This window comes from Eumetopias jubatus, unplaced genomic scaffold (assembly GCF_037043125.1).
Source record: "Eumetopias jubatus isolate StellerSeaLion01/CBP00866 unplaced genomic scaffold, mEumJub1_p1.0 scaffold_10, whole genome shotgun sequence".
Classification (NCBI taxonomy): domain Eukaryota; kingdom Metazoa; phylum Chordata; class Mammalia; order Carnivora; family Otariidae; genus Eumetopias; species Eumetopias jubatus.
This window is the reverse complement of record NW_028274816.1, coordinates 11,744,093-11,762,140: the sequence shown is the minus strand read 5'-3', so window position 1 is coordinate 11,762,140 and position 18,048 is coordinate 11,744,093. Positions and strand designations below refer to the sequence as shown.

The following is an 18,048-nucleotide window of genomic DNA, read 5'->3' as shown; positions in this document are numbered from 1 at the left end:
AATAACAACAGACATGAGCAAGTTTTTCCTAAAGATTCAGATGTTTTATAATATTTCTTTCACTTTTTGCATTTCTGTGTTACAAGTTAATGCTCAACAACCTTTTATGGATTATCTACCACAATTCTCTTAATCTTTATGTGTGCCTTAGATCTTCTATTTTGAATGTATTGAATGGAAACTATTATAAATTCTTCCTGCTATCAAGTACAAAGGAAATTAGTATCAAATATAAAACTCACTGAAAATACATTTTAATAAGATGGGTAAGATATCTCTCTACGTCGTTCATCTGTTCACGAGTATTGCTTATTGCTACAAGCATTCGTGGTTCCTCATCAGTACTATTCCCATTTTTCTTTTTATGGATGTAAGCCCTGAAAAAGCTTATTTGCATATCTAAGAGGTAGCAATGGAAGGATTTGTTATAGAACAATATTTAAAGTATTCTCAAGTTATTGGCCAAAAATCACTTAGTAATCTGCTATCAAAGATTATTTGTAATGATCCACCAACTAACAAGTTGATTGGTCCTTCTTCAATTTAGTTGAAGGCAAATAATTAAAACCATTACCATTACATACATACGTAAATGAGTCAAATAGCACCATCAAGCATTAGTTAACCAATTAGTTTCTCATTCACTTTCTTAGTGCCTCTAAAAGTACTCCAAATTTTTCCTTTGTTCCATGTCCAGGGTATTCTTACACCCCTGGAGTAAGGTGGGGATTTTAAGATTCAGAAGAGGTGAGAGGCACTGGGGAAAAGGTCTTTTTGAAAGCAATGCAATTAACTGTAAGAGGTCAGTCTCCCCAGGATCTTTCCACCCCCAACCTAACTAGATTTCTGTTAATTCCAGGAGTAAGCCCGGCTTTCCCCTGCACATTTTGTTCTTTCTGGAAGAAATACTCCCTCATCCACTCTCTAACTTCTGCTCCTCTTTCCTGATACAGGGAAGACTTCCTCCATCAACGTTAGGTACAGGTGCCCTTTTATATCTTCCCAAAGCACCTGTACTTTCCTGTTTTGTAGCCCCATCGCAGGGGGGGCTACTACTTCTGAATGATCTGTCTCTACAAGACTATGTATCCCGTGAGGACAAGGATTGTTCACCACTGTATCCCTGGTATCTGTGTCAGAAACCTGGCACTAATTACTTGCTCAATACATATTTATTACATGAATGTAAATGAATGGAGAATGTAAGAAGAGTAAAGTAGAGATCTTTCTCCAGGCTTGCTATTATTCCATGGTCTATTTTATACCAGCACAATTTCACTTTGTATTAATTACCATAGTTTCATAATACAGTTTTATATCGGATGTGGCAAGCCCCCATATCAAACACACGCAATTTGGTTTTTTCCTTCAGAACTGTATGTTACTATACGTGGCTCTTCGTACTTCTATATACATTTTACAATAAGCTTTTTAGAATCAGCTTGTCTGTTATACATACACACACACCCCATACCACAGAAGGATTCTGATTGTAATTGCTCAAATTTATAGAACTATTGGTGGAAAATTCACATGTTTATCACATCAAGTCAGCCTATAAATTTAATTAGATCTTCTTATGCTTTCCATGTGGCCCTCATTTAACATATTTTTACTCATATTTCATAATTTTATCCATAAAGTCCTTACAAAAGTATTTTCAATTTATTTTCAGATATCTTGCTTTTCAATATTTCCTTTTCTAATGATTGATTACTCGTGTGTAGAAAGGCAATTTATGGGTATCGGTTTCTTATTAATTTTAATTTATTTGTAGAGTCCCTTAAATTGTTTCTACCTCATATTTTCCATCTCTCATTCCTTGATCTTTTCCCCGTTTTGCCTGTGCTTGCAAAGACCTCCACTACAACAGTAACTAGAAGCAGTGACCACAGACCTTCTTGCCTTCCTTCTGATTTTGAAGGAATGCTTTCATAATTCAGTGTGCTATTTGCTAGGTGTTTCTGGTAGATAATCAGGTTAAAGAAGTTTCTTTCTGCTCCTGGATGGTCATGAAGAGTAAAGGAAACAACGCAGATGTCCATCAGTGGTTGAAGGGTGAAATAAACTATGGTACGTCCATGTCGTGGACTAGAAAGGAACAAACTCCAGATAGAATCAGCAACCCGGATGAATCTCCAGAGAAATAATGCTGAGTGAAAAGAACCAGTCTCCCCAGCATTACCTACTGTATGATTCCACTGAAGTAACATTCTTGAAATGACAGGACTACAAAAGCAAGAGAACAATGGAATCTTTACAGCGCTGACAGGACAAAGGAAGTCAACACAGAATTCTGTATCTGGCAAAAATACGTCTTCGAGGAAGGCAAAATAAAGACATATGTAGACAAAAGAAAGCAGAGAGAATTTATTGTCAGGAGTCTTGTCCTCTAAGAATTGTTCCAGGACATTCTTCAGGCTGAGGAAAAATGATGGAAAGGTGAAATTATACAAAGAGATTGAAATAGAGAGTGCTGGAAATAGTAAATATGTAGGTAAATACACCTTTTTTTCCCCCTCAAATTTTTACTTGACTTTTTAGAACAAAAATGATAAATGTGTCTTGTGTGGTTGAAAACACATAGAAGATACATGACAATAGTACAAATGATAGGATGGGAGAAAAACAGAAGCATATTGTAAGCTTCCTATGTGATAAGTAAAAAAGCATACTAGTATTTGAAAGTAGACAATATTAAGGGAAAGATATATATTGTAAGCTCTGGAGCAACCACTAAAAGTAAGTAAAATAAGTATAACTGATAAGCCAAAAGAAAACATAAAGTGACAAAATACAAAAAAAAAAATAGTTCAGAAGAAGTCAGAAAGGAGAAACGATCAAAGAACAGATGGAACATACAGAAAACCAAGAGCAAGATGTAGACTCACATCCAATCATAGATTCAGTAACTACATTAAATAGAAGTAGACCAAATGCTCCATTGAAAAGACAGAAATTACCAGACAAGATAAACAGGAAGAGCCGAATGGACCACAATATACTCATTTAAGAGATTGGTCTTTAAGTGTAAAGACACAGATGGGTTAAAAGAAGGAAGGCAGGGAAAAGATAAAGCAGGCAAACACTAGTCCTAGGAAAGCTGGTATGGCTGAGCAGTTACTTAGTAACAGGACAAGTGGTATTACTGGAATGAAAGAGAAATATTCATAACAACCAAAGCGTCAGTTAATCAAAATGACAACAATCAAAAATGATTATGGGCCGAATAGCAGAGCTTCAGACAAACTGACAGTTGTCTGAAACCTGACTACATCGTTGGAGATTTCCACGTCCCTCTTTCAACACCTGCTAGAACAAATGGATAAAAAATCCAGTAAGGTAGAAGAGGACTTCCCGAGTGATCAATGAACTGGATCTGACTTACATTTATGGAACATTACACCCAGCAATTGCAGAATGCTGGTTCTTTTTACACATACCCATGAGACTATTCACCAAGGCACACCGTCCGCTGAGCCATAAAACGAGCCTTAAAACCTTGAAAAGAATGGACATGAAGAAAAAACTTCAAAAAGAGCGGATGGAAGGTTTTTCACTCCCAGCCCAGAACCCTGGCCAAGACAGAAACATTTCCTCCGTCGTCCTTTGCCAGAAGTTGAAATTTTCTGGTTTATTCTTTTCCTGAGAGTGTAGCCCTTCCTATGTCTGCTTTTCTCCCCGGAGATCTTGGTCCCAAAGCCCCACCTCACACAAAAACCTCGTCTCTTGCCTCGTAGAGCTGCAAAATACTGAGCCTCTTTGTTACTGAGATGGACAAACGTCCACGTGTCATCTGGAACTTTTATGCCTTTGCGCGGTTCCGGTTTCCAACTCTCTTTTCGTTTTTGGCCTGTGAGGGATTCCCTTGGGATTCTGCATGCTCAGCTAGCATTTCGAATATGTTTGTGACATTTTGCTCAGCATTCTATGGGTTTTGTGGCCAGAGGGTTCTCAGATTATCTAGTATCCATGTTTCTGGAAACTGAAACCTGTCATATAATCCTTTAGTTATTTTATGGGTTTAAGTTACCTCGGCCTTAATCAAAAAGTCCCCTCATTTAAAGCCAGACAGCCTTGGGTTTGAATTCCAGCACCAGTTATGTAACTCTCGACTAAGTGATGGAACCTCTCCGAGTCCATTTCTCCATGAGTGTTAGGGATGTCATAATACCAGTTTTCAACTTTGTTGTAAAGATGATCTCTGCTCTCATGCGATGCGAGGCACTATCACGAAAACATAACGTTATCATTGTTCATTCACCAAATAGTGTTTGCTCCGTGGCAGGCACACCTTCCAAGTGGTAGGAGTAACAGACGGTAAATATGTAAACAAATAATTTCCCAGAAGCTTAAGTCCAACCACAAGGGTAATGAGACTGAGAATGTCTGAGACAGGGCAGGCTGTTTTGATCAGGTGGTGGGGGATTCCTATGTGAGGGCATGACGTTTGATTTAGAATCTGAATAAACGCAAACATTTTAAAAAGTCAGATGTGATGGTAGCATGACTCTGGGAATACAGAAAAAAGCACTGCACTGCACACTTTAAGGGGGTGAATTGTATGATGTGTGAATCATCTCAGTGAAGCTTTTTTTTTTGAAAGAATTTAACTGGAGAAGTGATAACTGGTTTAATGCTTTGGAACAATCACTATACTCTCTGGCAAGGGAATTTATAAGAGGGAAAAGGTATAAGCGAAGTGAACAGCAAAGGGGAGGCTCCAGGACAGTGAGAATGAAGGTCCGAGATAGTCCAATTTTGACTTAGTCTTCAGTTCCCTCAAACTCCACCTTATTGGTCATGTAAAATTATTCTGCGAGCAGAGATGTGACTAAAAAGGGACCCACAACAGAGGGACCCATGAGAAGTAGAGAACTCATGCTCCTTCACTAAACACAAAGGAGAAAGATGACCATAGGATCCTGAAGTTGACCTTGCCATTGATTGACAGTAACTTAGATTATTCCTATGGGAAGGTTTCTGGATTCTCAGCTGACCTATCCTGAGCCTCAGTTCACTCATCTTTTCCCATTGCAACCACTGCTCAGAACCATTTGGAACCACCTCTGTCTCTCTTCCATTTAAGAACTCAGTGACAATTTGATATGTAGAACCCACAAGTAGGAAAATATATAGCAGACATTAATCTATAAGTTCTATAGATCAGGCAACGGTGATGCTATATGTACATAATTAGAAGCATGGCCTTTGTAGTCTGACAAAATTAGTTTTATTTTTTTTTAAGATTTATTTATTTGACAGAGAGATAGAGAGAGAGCCCAAGTAGGTAGAGCGGCACGCAGAGGGAGAGGGAGAAGCCGACTCCCTGCCTAGCAGGGAGCCCGACATGGGGCTCGATCCCAGGACTCTGGGATCATGACCTGAGCCAAAGGCAGCCACTTAACTGACTGAGCCACCCAGGTGCCCCCAAAATTAGCTTTAATTCCAAGCTCTGCCATTTAATGAGTGACTTAAGAAGAGTTCTAAATTTTGTTCAGTAGAATCAGGGATACCAGGACCTATGTTTCATTAAGTCTTTAAATGAATTGATACTTGTAAATCATTTAGCACAATGCCTAACACATGGTAAGCACTCCAGATTGGTGGCCACTGTTGTTATTGTTATTACTTATTACAATAATTAGTTAAGTCTACTTTTACAAAGGGAAAAATAAATATTTTTTAAAAGATGAAATGTACTTACCTTTTGGTGGGGGGAAGGGCAGAGGGACAGGGAAAGAGAATCTTAAGCAGCCTCCACACCCAGCCCAGAGCCCAGATGGGGCTTGATCCCATGACCCTGAGATCATAACCTGAGCTGAAATCAAGAATCAGCTGCTTAACCAACTGAGTCACTCAAGTGTACTTACTTTTATTTTTAAAAAAGATTTTATTTATTTATTTGAGAGAGAGAGAGAGGGAGAGAGAGCACAAGCAGGGGCAGGGGCAGGGGCAGAGGCAGAGGGAGAAGCAGACTCCTCGTGGAGCAGGGAGCCTGATGCGGGGCTTGATCCCAGGACCCTGGGATCATGACTTGAGCTGAAGGCAGATGCTCAACCGACTGAGTCCCCCCCAGGCGCCCCTGTACTTACCTTTAAAAGACATGAACTTTGTAACCATGATTTTTGTTTATTCTTTTCTTTTTTATCTTTTCTAATGTACATAGATTCTTTTATAAGCATGAGAAGAACATGATAAAGTTCACTTGTTAGAAAAACAGCAAGCTGGTGTCCTAGTGTAGGGGAGACAGCCTGTCAGAGGACGCTGCTCCTTACACACACTCGAGAAGTTTATCGATTACCGGGAAACAAGTGCTACATTAAATGGACTAAAAGGGCCACAAGCTCTTCAGATTATTAGCCTCTTTACTCAAGTTTGTGAGGTGTATATTGGGTATATATCAAGAACTTTGTGAGGGCCTTCACCTCTATGAGATCACAAGTAGCACTGATTTAACACGTTGGTGTAACACTTTAACGACAAAAAAAATTGAAGTTTATCCAAGAGAATGGAAATGGGGGGAAAAAAGATTCTAAATATGTCTTCTTTCTTAGGGAATGGTTTCTGACTGGTGACTTTTTATCCTCTTTGGCGATTCCTATATACAAACAAATACACAAGGATTTTTTTTTTAATTTATTATTTTATTTTATTTTATTTTTTATTTTATTTTATTTATTTTATTTTATTTTATTTTTTTATTTTATTTTATTTTATTTTATTATTTTATTTTATTTTATTTTGTATTTTATTTTATTTATTTTATTTTATTTTATTTTATTTTATTTATTTATTTTATTTATTTTATTTATTTTATTTTATTTTATTTTAATTTAATTTAATTTATTTATTTTATTTATTTTATTTTATTTTATTTTATTTATTTTATTTTATTTATTTTATTTTATTTTATTTTATTATTTTATTTTATTTTATTTTATATTTTATTTTATTTTATTTATTTTATTTTATTTTATTTATTTTATTTATTTTATTTTATTTTATTTTATTTATTTATTTTATTTTATTTTATTTATTTTATTTTATTTTATTTTATTTTATTTTATTTATTTTATTTTATTTTATTTTATTTTATTTTATTTTATTTTATTTTATTTTATTTTATTTTAGAGAGAGAGCGCATGAGCAGTGGGAGGGGCAGAGGGAGAGGCAGAATCTTAAGCAAACCGTGCCAAACACGGAACCCAACCTGGGACTCGATCTCATGACCCTGAGATCATGACCTGAGCCAAAATCAAGAGTTGGAAGTTTAACCGACTGAGCCACGCAGGCGCCCCTACACAAAGATTTTTGTGGTAGGGAGCCCACCTGTCCACCCCGCCTGCAGTGCCAATTACCCACCTTGCACTTGCAATAACGTGAAGGGGAGAGTTCCCCAGTCTGGGAACCTGGTATCTGCACCACTGTGCCTCATGCAGACAGTAGCCCACATGAATTCTAAAAGGGAGGCGGTCTCTTTTATATACCCGTGATAGGTACCACTGCTCGCCATCATAGCCAGCCTTCCAAAACTCTAGAAACAGTGGCAGAGGAGTATGAAATACACATGATGCTAGTAGCAGTTTGGTCCATAAGCATGCAGCCCGTCATTACCCTGGAGCAGGACTGTTCTGATTGAAATTTTTATGGTTTAGAGGACTTAGGATCTAGTATTTCTCATTTCAAAGAGTAACTTATTTTTTTTTCCAAATGATTATAGGAAACCACAGTGCACTGAGCTGATTTAATGAAATTTAATTCCTTACTTCAAGTTCTCAGAGGAGAAAAGCCTCTTTGAAGGAAATCTAAAGGAGAGGCCTAGGTTATAGGGATCCCGATGATTGTGACTGTGTTATCACACACATCCCCACCAGCCGAAAGCCAACTGCCTTAAGAATACTAACTATTGCAACTTTGGCTAAAATTTGAGTTTTTTATTAGAGTAACACCATGCCTGACATTTCATAAAGCTTAAATGCAAACAAGAGTGATTAATCACAGTCATAAATATGCAGACACACTCAAACCACGATATTAAAAAGGTAATATTACCTTTGAGACAAAATGGCAAAACCAGAATTTTTTAATTGCCAAGAATTTAATGTAGCAAGTTTGTTTATTCAAGTAACATAATAAAATAGGAATATTACACTGGCAGAAGTGGACTTAAGGAGCATAAGATATTATTTTAAAACGGGAAAACAAGGGGATCGTTTTCAAGAGCCTCATAGAAAACTTTCAATTTACAATGCTACTTTTTCATAATTAATAGCTTTTCTATGATAAAAAGCAATCAGGGTACCTGAGTAGTACATCCATTCTGCTGCATATGCAGACACCATTATAGAGAGGTACTTTTCTAATTACTTAAGCAACTGTTTTCAGCTTTAAGACATAGAAAAAGCAAACAATCCTATACACTGACGGATAACACATTTTAGTATGCAATTTCCAAATTCACTCATTAAATTAGAACACTCACAGCTTAATGTGTAAAACTAGTTTGAAATGATGACTCACCTCTCATGACATTTCCCACCTTCACAAATGGCTTTAAAAAATGAGTTTGGGGGTAAATCGGCGATATATTCAGAAACACAGCCAAGACAAAGAGATCAAATTCAAAGACAGAATTCAGAAATGAACCAGCTATTTTTTGTACATTATACTATATAAATTGGTTCTTGGTTCAAAATTTCAAACGCGGGCGACATTAACAATAGGTATGATGCGTGACATCCAATAAAAATGGCACTTGGGGGAAATCATTGCCTCACCTGAAGGATAGATGTCATTGCTAGCTTCTTGCCGGGGGGGTTAAGTTGCTGCCTCACCTTACCAAGGAGGTTTTTGGATTCCCTAGCTTTCGATACTTTGGAACCTTTTGTGTTTTCCCTGTAGATATCTCAGGCAAGCTCTAAAATCTGAGAGGACGCTTAACAAAATAAAACTCCCACTTGGATGGTAAAATGCATTAATTCTAATACTCTATAATAAATGGAGCGAATCTGACCCAGTTAGTGGGTAAGCCCTACATTCTGAACCATCCAACTTAGACTAGATTCTGTGGCATGTGATTTGTGTTCTCATCAGGCAGTCAAGGTTACCTGCAATAAGGAAATTCCCACTTAGCCTTTGGCCATAGTCTTGCTCTTCAACACAAAGTTCTAAACTGCAGATCATGCACAACTATATAATTTCCTTAGCAAGTGGGTAAAAGGAAATCTGCAATAAAGAGAATATGAGCTCTCAGAAGTCTCATCGAGTTAATGGGAGCTCTCCCTTCCAATCCATCATATTCAGTGATCCAAGAAACGGAACCAGAAATGAAATAATGCATCTGTGAAGTTAGAGGCATAAAATCCTGCCATGTTCTTATTTCCCGAATGGGAAGGGATTCGAGATAACACTATTACTTCATGTCTTTAGAGGGAAGTAGATTAAAAAGCGTTTGCACTTTTTAAAACTCTTTGCAGCATTGATTAATGCTCATCGGTAAATAAGTGAGACCATTTCATTCATTGGCATTTGCAAATTAAACTGGAAAATCCATAAAAACATATTTATCACCAGGAAACTAAGCAGTACAGCACAATATAACATCAAAGAAAGGGAATATTACTTAATAATATACATATGTGGATAAAAGCATTTTAATAAGAAAATCTATTATTTTTATTTAAAAAAAAGTTCTCCATTTTAAACATCATCATTATTCAGAAATCATTTTGAAAACAACTATCAACAAATCCTTTTGCAATTTCAGGTAAAAGCCTTCCCTTATTGTGAATATTTGCTTTCAGTCATCTTTTTTGTCTGAGGTACTCTCGTCACGATTTTCAGGGCTGACTTTGTTACTGGCGACCAAGGGAGCTGGCTGGACTTCATTTGGTAATGAGAACACATGGCACGTCTGGAGGTCTAGGTAGGTTGTAAATATTTTAGCATATTCTGGATGCTTTAGGGCAAAACTTTTAAATTCCTCTACAAGAGGGGGGAGAAGACAAACAAACAAAATCCAGTAAATGGAGGCGAAACTTCTTTTGGCATGGTACAGATTCCTGTATGACTTTAATAATACAATTATTGCCAAAACCTCTTACTCCACTCTTAGAAATTGTCCAGCCACTTTGCAAGATGGTTTTTCCATTACCTAGTAAAGCTGAGGATTCACATACTCCGTGACCCGTGAATTCTATTCCAAAGTGTATAACCTGGACATGTGGGCCTGCTGTGTTCTGGAGGGACATGCCTGAGAATGTTCACAGCCACATTACTTATGACAGGTGAGAAATGGAAACCACTCAGGTGTTTGTCAACAGCAGAAATGGAGACTTGCAGCATTTTTGTGGGACATAATGGCTCCACAGCAATGAAGATGAAGGAACAGCTGTGTTGTAACACTGCGGACAAATCTTAAAGCCATAATGTTGAATGAAAACAGCCAGATACAAAACAATGTATACTGTAGGAGTCCATTATATGAAGTTCAAAAACTCAGGCAAAACTCACACATAATATTTAAAGATTTTGTGGTGACATGCTAAAAAGTAAAGTAAGGTAGAGTATTCCTTTTAGAGCCAGGTCAGCCATGCCCCCCCTTTAGGAGAGAGGAAGGGGCTATCACTGGGAAAGGGCACACAGGGGTCTCCAGAGTTCTTGAAAAGCTCTATTTCTTGGCCTGAGCAGTAGTAACACAACCGCTCACTTTAGGAAACCTTGTTATGCTCTATGTTTATGTTTCATTCAGTTTTCTGTATTGCTGTTATTTTTTATAATGCAAAATGTTTTAAAAATGCTATTGCCCATGACTTTCTATTACTGGTTTTTTAAAACGATTTTAACCCTTAATTCTGGTATACAAACACAGTCTTGAAAAGCTGAGCCCTGACTTATGACCAATAAAGGCAAGTAGAGTGTACAATATATCATGATCATGTCACAAGACCTCAGAGTAGTGGGCCTCTTTCTACCTTGGGATCTTGGGTGTTTCGGGTTTAGAACTGAGGTAAAGATACAGAAGGCTAACTGAGTTGACCAGCAGATTTTGGACGCCAAGCCTCCGATAACCTGGAGTTTCTGAAATGTACTGCTCCTCCACTCTGAAATCCCTCTCTCCTCTTCTGATTGGATGGAGAAAACTTTGTTGTGCTTATACAGCAACCTATTTGGCTCTATAAGAAAAGGATTTTTAGCCCCATGTTCTCTATTTATTTTTTTTTAATCCTCTGATAACCCAGAGTCTACTTGACAGCACGTTAGACTAACAACTCTTGAAGACAGAAACAGGTGTCAGGGATGAGGAAGCCATTGGACCAAGCCCAAATCATTCTTTGTAACTGCAACATTATTTTGCATCAATTGACCACTTTATGTTTCCGATTCAGGCAAGCTATTAACATGGTCTTTAGGTATTTTTTCTTAACATCCAAAATAAAGGTTCATCTGCATGAGTCTGTCTCAGTGAATGGAGGCACAGAGGACTTAAGTGACTTTTATGGAAATTAGACATGAGAGTTGATCTGCTGAAACCAAGGTCTGTCTTTCAAGACTTGTGATCTGTTCAAAAGATCGAGGTTTCTGTCTTTTTTGGGGATGTCAGTGCCATTAAGAAGTAATTCATTTCCAAAAAAAAAAAAAGGTAACTCATTTCTAGAAGAAGTTCTATGAACTGGCTAATCTGTGGAATTGTGGAAATCAGTTAATTTGACTAAATGGAAAACTGAGAAGGAAAACCATTTAGATGGTCACATTATGATACATTTCAATATTTATTCTTTTATAAGATCATACTTAAATACCGTCTAACATTCCTGCAAAAAAGGAAACTGGCATAATATCGGGGAAAGGGCGATATCTTGTGTATTCTAAAAATAAAAAGATTGAACTCCGAAAAACAGAGCAGATTTCCCTAAAAATTTGTTTAAATAGACAGGTAAAGTTATGACTACCTAACAAATCATTTGTGGTATAATTTCCACTGAAATAGTTACTCCAAATAATTGTTCCAAATTTGGCAGCTCAGAGCAATAAAGAGTCTTACTTGTGAAAGGAAAATGTTCAGAGACTTAGTACACATGCGGTTTATGACTCATGTATTTTATCTCAGTATGTACTTCCCATTTTCCCTCCCTCCCTCCCTCCCTCCCTCCCTTCCTTCCTTCCTTCCTCCCTCCCTTCCTTCCTTCTTTCCTTCCTTCCATGAACTCAATAAAGTAAGTGCCCTAGGCATTTAATCACCTAAAATAGAATAAAGGGCAGGCAGAATGATAGTAATTAAAAACAGAGAGTAAGAGAAGTTTGTGATCTAATTCCCCTATCCCATGAAAGTTAACAGCTGAAACTCTCTGAACACCGTGAGGAAAGAGGCATTCCAGAGGAATCCCCCTGCAGCCTGCGAGGGGGAAAAGGCTGGGGGAAGAGGAGCCAACCTGACGTGAATGACCACATCAAAGCTAAGACAGGGAAACCGTCACCTAGGCCTCTCCACTCAGGTGTGATTTTCTCAACGACTGTACTAGGAAATACAAGGAAACTGATGTGGGACTTATTTTGATGTGTGGACTCAGGCCACCCGGAGAACGCTTGGTCCCTGATGGATGGACCTGCCATTTGACCGTGGGGTCTTCCTCCGCCACGATGGTCCCGACCTCACAGGGGGGCCATCCAGGGGACAGGAGAGAATGAGCCTACGTGAAAGCTTGCCTAAGCTGCTAATGGCAAACCTGATGACAGATGGTTTAGCGGCTGTAGTTACCGTTGGTGCCCCAGTCTGTATCCCTCCAGCAGAGTTACAACCACTTTAGTGAACTTGCTCAGTTTTGCTTGGCCGAAGTGATAGCAGAAAGGAAAGGACCCTTCCACGAAGGGCAGCAGATGAGAGATAAGGTGGGGAGGGCAGAGGTCCAGGCTCTAAAACCAGACTCTCTTGGTTTTTGAATCCTGGCTCTGACATTCTCTAGCTGATGACATCAGGTAAGTTAAATTCCATAAATTCAATAAAATAATATTAAGAGTGCTGATGAAATAGGCTTGCTGTAAAGATTTAGTTAAAAATGTTTAGAAGAGTCCTTAGCATATAAGTCCTCAGCAATTAGTCTCTCTTATCCCACTCCTGCTATTACCCCTGTCATCATCATTCCTGTTATTTCTATTGTTAATACAATTAGTGGAGGGAAACCACACTCCTGCCTGACGGTCCATCTGTAGTCGGGTTGCCCTCCTGGTCAACTAAAGCAGAAACCAAACTGCCTACTCACCATAGGAAACGGAATCCCCCTGGGCTATCTCCTTGAAGAGACCAGAAACATCCAGGTCGGGCACCCCAAGGGCGGCCTGCAAAATGGTGGTAAACTCTTCCTCTGTTATGTAGCCATCCTCATCAACGTCAAAGAGCTGAAGGAAAGAGAAAATAAAATATAAGGTTGAGTGCCAGCAGGGCAACAGTGGTACGGAATAATCTCAGAGAATAAACTCCAGTAATTCACACAACTGTTGTGCCAGGGGTGAGGGAGATGTATCGGAAGGAAGAACGGTCTCCGCTGCCCTCGTGACACGTGGCTTGGTCGTGGGACGAGACAGAAGGAGAGCACGGGCTACAACAAGAGTAAGACCAAAGGGCGTGGGAGCCCTGTGGAGAGCAAGATGAATCCTATGGGAGAGGTCAGGGAAAGCTTTACCCATTTGACAGGTTGAGTTGGGTCTTAGAACACAAAGGGATACTTCTGGAACAGACGACGACTGATAGTGTTTGCTGGGGGCTCAGACAAGGCGACGGACGGACAAGCAGGAATCACACCTTGATGGCCGTAGGACGCCTCACCTCGCCCTGTGGGGTTATGACAGCGGGGGATGTGGTGTGATCATATGGGAACTGAGAGTGTGGAGATGGATTAGAGTCAGAAGGTTGGAAAGTCTAGAGGCGGGAAAAGCAATGAAGGGTGTGGGGTGGAGAAGCAAGAAGGACAGGAAGGGGCAGAATTTACGAGGAAGCGAAGGCAGGGCCCTGTGGGGGTGGCGAGAAGGACGGAAGAGTGGGCGGCGGCGCTCTAGCTTGGGCCCCTGGGGGAAAGGGGGGGTCCATTCCCCAGAGGTGGAGATCAAAAACTGGACCTGGAGAGGTTAGACATGAGTCAGAGGTGCCGGGGGAGGCACGAGACGCAGCACCTCAGCTCAGGAGAGTGGTCGAGGCTCGAGCCATGACTTCGGCTAAGAACCGCCAACTCTGGGGGTGTTGGAGCTTATCTGCAGAGAGTGCACAAAGTGATGCGAGGCCCGGGGAGCAGCAGGAGTTCAAGGGCATGCAGGGAAGAGGAGCTGGCAAAAACAGGACTCAGAAGTCCTCAGAGAGAACCGGAAATGAGGAGCGTGCCACTGGGAGCTCGGGAGGGCTTTCTGGAAAGAGGGAGACACTTGAGGGCGGTAGCGGCCCACTGAGTAAAACACCACAGCGAGGCCAGGCGGGAAGCAAAGAGGGTTTGCTGGGTTTGGCAGTTAGGAGATCCAGAGGCCTTTGGGAAACACGGCTTCAGGGAGCCACTTCCCAGGTGGTCTTGGGAAACCAGGAATGAAGAGAGGTGAGCGGTGGAGACAACCAGCATGGGCTCCTGGAATAACAGGAAGGAGGGAAATGGGGCATCGGCCAAGCACAAAAGGAGGCTGTCGTTAGGAAGGGAGAGTCTGAATATGTTTATAGGCCGAAAGGAAAAGGCGGTAGGTGGGACGGATTGAAAGTCAAGCAGCAAAACAGTGATAGCCGTTAGATAATTAATATCCCAAATTCAAAATCTTCTCCCGGGCACTAATGTTTTTAAATGATGCAAGCACTGATCCCCCTGCAGGCCCCGACCAAAAGTGTTCAAGTCACTTTCCTTGTATTAACCGATTACACCCTCACAACAGTCTTATGCAGGGTAGGTGCTGTCTTCAGCCCTCTTCCCGATGAGAAAGCTGAGGCACGAGACAGTTAGGGCCCCTTCCCAAGGTCACACAACTGGCCGGTGGTACAGGCCGGCCTCCAAATCCAGGCAGGCCACATCTAGAGCACCTGCCGTTAAGGCCTCTACTTCTGACCAAACACACGATCAAAACCAGAAAACCAGAAGCATTAGAGAAGGTGTGATCATCACGAGAAGAACCACAAGCACAAACTGACTAGTGTTTTAACTGTTCATCAGGGTGGGAGAAAACATTAGCACTTGACGTTGTCGATTCGCTGCCCCAGGTGAGAAAGTAGGCACTTGCCCGTTTTCTGTCCCTCAGCCCCCAAGCGAGGGAGAAGACGGCCCCAGAGTGAAAAGTGACTTAGCATTTGTTTGCACAAACTACAGCCCAGGGCTCTCTACGGGCCCTGGACTTCCAACAGTAACTGCCGGGAGATCCCACCCCACCCTGCTCCTCACAGGCACTAAGCTTTCTGGCGAGGCCTTCCATTCCAACACGATCCTCGGCAATCCGTCTGTCACGTCTGGTGCTCTGGTGGCTCTTGATTCTGTGGAAATTCCCTTCCCGTGTCCATACTGGATGCTTTTACTTTCTCTCCATCTGGCCTCGTCACGGCTACCCCAGACTGTGCCCCTCACGGAAACGCTCATTTTCCCTCCATTACTCATCGCTCCCAGCAGTGTCTCAGCTACAGGGTTCCCAGACCTAAGGTAAATTCCATGCTCTGGACTCTGGTAGGAAGCTCCACTGCCCCGTTTCCTTTGCGGGAATGATATCTGTCCATTGCATGGAATACGGTGGGAGTCTCAGCCCAAACCTCCTGTCTTTCCAGCAAGCACGTGGCTCAAGGCTCTGGACCCTTCCTGGAGTGTGACTGAGGGCAGAGGTGGAGGGGCTCACACTCACCGCAGAGCAGTCTCTGCAGCGGGGGCCTGTGGACTCACTGCCTCTGAGTCCACCCTGGAGCCCCCGCCCCGGGGCTACGACAAGTTTCTTGCATGGCTGAAGAACTCTAGGCTAATCCTCTACCTCCACAGGTCTCTGTGAGGATGAAATGAGCTCACGGATGGGGAGTTCACTGTGAAGTGCTTCCCAGATAAAAGGAATTGACAGGGTCCTGTGCATATAAAAGGACACAACTACACGAAAAATACAAGTGTGCCAAAATATTTTCAAAAACACCAAACACCCCTGAAAAAGAATGTGGAAAAAATAAGCCGTGTAAAGCATGACCCTTGTCTTACTGGAAAAAGAGCTAAGTATAGTTTTAGGTCCCCCTTGCTTCCCTCCCCGACACCAAACCAAGGTCTAGGCTGGAGAAAAATCTCACGACGTCTTTAAAAACAATAATTACTGGGATCGAGGGCCAAATTTTCTATCAGGTCTTTCATCAGTAAACCCAAACTGACCGTTTGCTCAGCTCAACTTATAATTACGTATGCAATCCCAAAACAGAAACAGAAATATCTGGATTGGAATACGTTAGCTATGTGTATAATTTTAGGTTTTATGATGAATAAGTCTGTAAAAGCCAAATGTTTTAAACTTGGAAAAAGTTCTGGCCCTTGCCTTGTGACCATCTGCTAAGCATCAACCACTTAGGTTCCTTACAGGCCTTGCCGTTAACTCAGTTTAAACCAATCTGAACTAAAAAAGAAAGCTTGGGGACTTCTCTGTCAATGACAGAACGCATGAACATTCCTGAGGCTTGCCCGGGTGGCCTATAAAACGTGAGAAAGGACTCTTGGAGAAAGAGCGTCTTTCTAGATGACAGAGGGGAAAGAAAACCTGTTGGAATCACCGTAGGATATTCTTCTCAGAAGCCAGGAAAAGAGGAGAGTAGGAAACAGGAAGGGAGAAGGTCCTTGGTTGTCATGGCAGATGGAAGCAGAGAGACCGCCAAGCTGGGATGAGTCAGTATATAGCTCGGTACAAGGACAAGCAGGGAAGTCAAGTTTTTGTTTCACCTGAGAGCAGACTACACCACCTTAGAACTGGAAGTGAACACCCTCCTTAAATACTAATTAGATGAAGCAGCTTTTATCTCAGAAAAACAAAAAACACACTCTGGGAGTGTAGTCTTCCCCCTCTTCTTGGGGATGGACGTGATAAATGGAGTCTGAGTCCTCACAGTTTCAGACCTCCACCAAGTCCTGCTGGGGATGGGGTGTTATTCATCGGCCCACCCTCTTCCCCAGTGTCGCTGTGGAAATATACTTGATGCTACAGGAAAACACGCAGGGTGGGGACTTGGGACGTGTATCATGAGGCTCACCTGACCCCACCACAACAACATAAATTCCATCCGGAACAGAGCACTTAAAATACCTCTGGCACTCGGAGTGAGAAAATCGGGATAGATGGGGACTTTGCAGATGGTGAATTAGAATGGCTGGTGACAGGTGGTGTTTATTTATGAACTGCACTTTGGGGCTTCAAAATGGAGATGCTGTAAAGAAATCATTTTTAAAGCTAATTTGTGAAATCACCTTCTCTTCAGTCTTGATGCTGTTAACGGGGCTGCTCCCAAAGACTTCCCTTGCGCTTAACTGGATGCTGGTGTTTTCTTTATTCTCGGGGGCAGTTGTCTTAATCACATTACCCCTGTGTACACGTCGCGGCAGATCTATAAACTCATGTAACAGATTTCACTGATTTTCAAATAATACGCTTCGAGTCAACACTTGTTCACGAGGCAGACCAAGAGGCTTTCGGTGGGGCTGACAGTACCTTAAATGCCACCTGGATGATGTCCTCTGTGTTGGCAGGGTTGCACAAGACAGCCAGGCCGATCACATACTCGCGGAAGTCGATACTGCCATCATGGTTCTGCGACAGGAGGGGAGAGATCAATTAGCAGGCCCACTAGTTGAATTACTATTAATCACAGCCCCAAAGGTGAAATCCAGGCAGGTCACACAGCTCGGTGTCATCACGCATTGAGCCTGTTTGGAAAAAAACTTTGCACTGAGAGGGAACAGCAAGCAAGGGGTCCACCCGTTCCCAATTCAGAAGGAAGAAAAATATATTTCTGTTTAATAATGAATATACACATTGAATCACTGAGGCCATTTAGTGGCTCCGTGGCACCCAGCATGGGTT

The 18,048-nt window shown here is 41.2% G+C and overlaps 1 protein-coding gene across 1 annotated transcript in view; it reads right to left on the bottom strand.

Annotated features, from left to right (window-relative positions):
- Positions 1 to 8,082: 8,082 nt before the first annotated feature.
- Positions 8,083 to 18,048, bottom strand: part of LPCAT2 (lysophosphatidylcholine acyltransferase 2) — a 68,469-nt gene continuing 58,503 nt past the window's right edge. The window contains exons 12-14 of the mRNA XM_028092758.2: positions 17,677 to 17,775; positions 13,263 to 13,398; positions 8,083 to 9,987 (exon numbers count right to left, since the gene is read on the bottom strand). Of these exons, the coding sequence (XP_027948559.1) occupies positions 9,803 to 9,987; positions 13,263 to 13,398; positions 17,677 to 17,775 (420 nt within the window). The 3' untranslated portion in view covers positions 8,083 to 9,802. The remainder of the gene's footprint in view (positions 9,988 to 13,262; positions 13,399 to 17,676; positions 17,776 to 18,048) is intronic.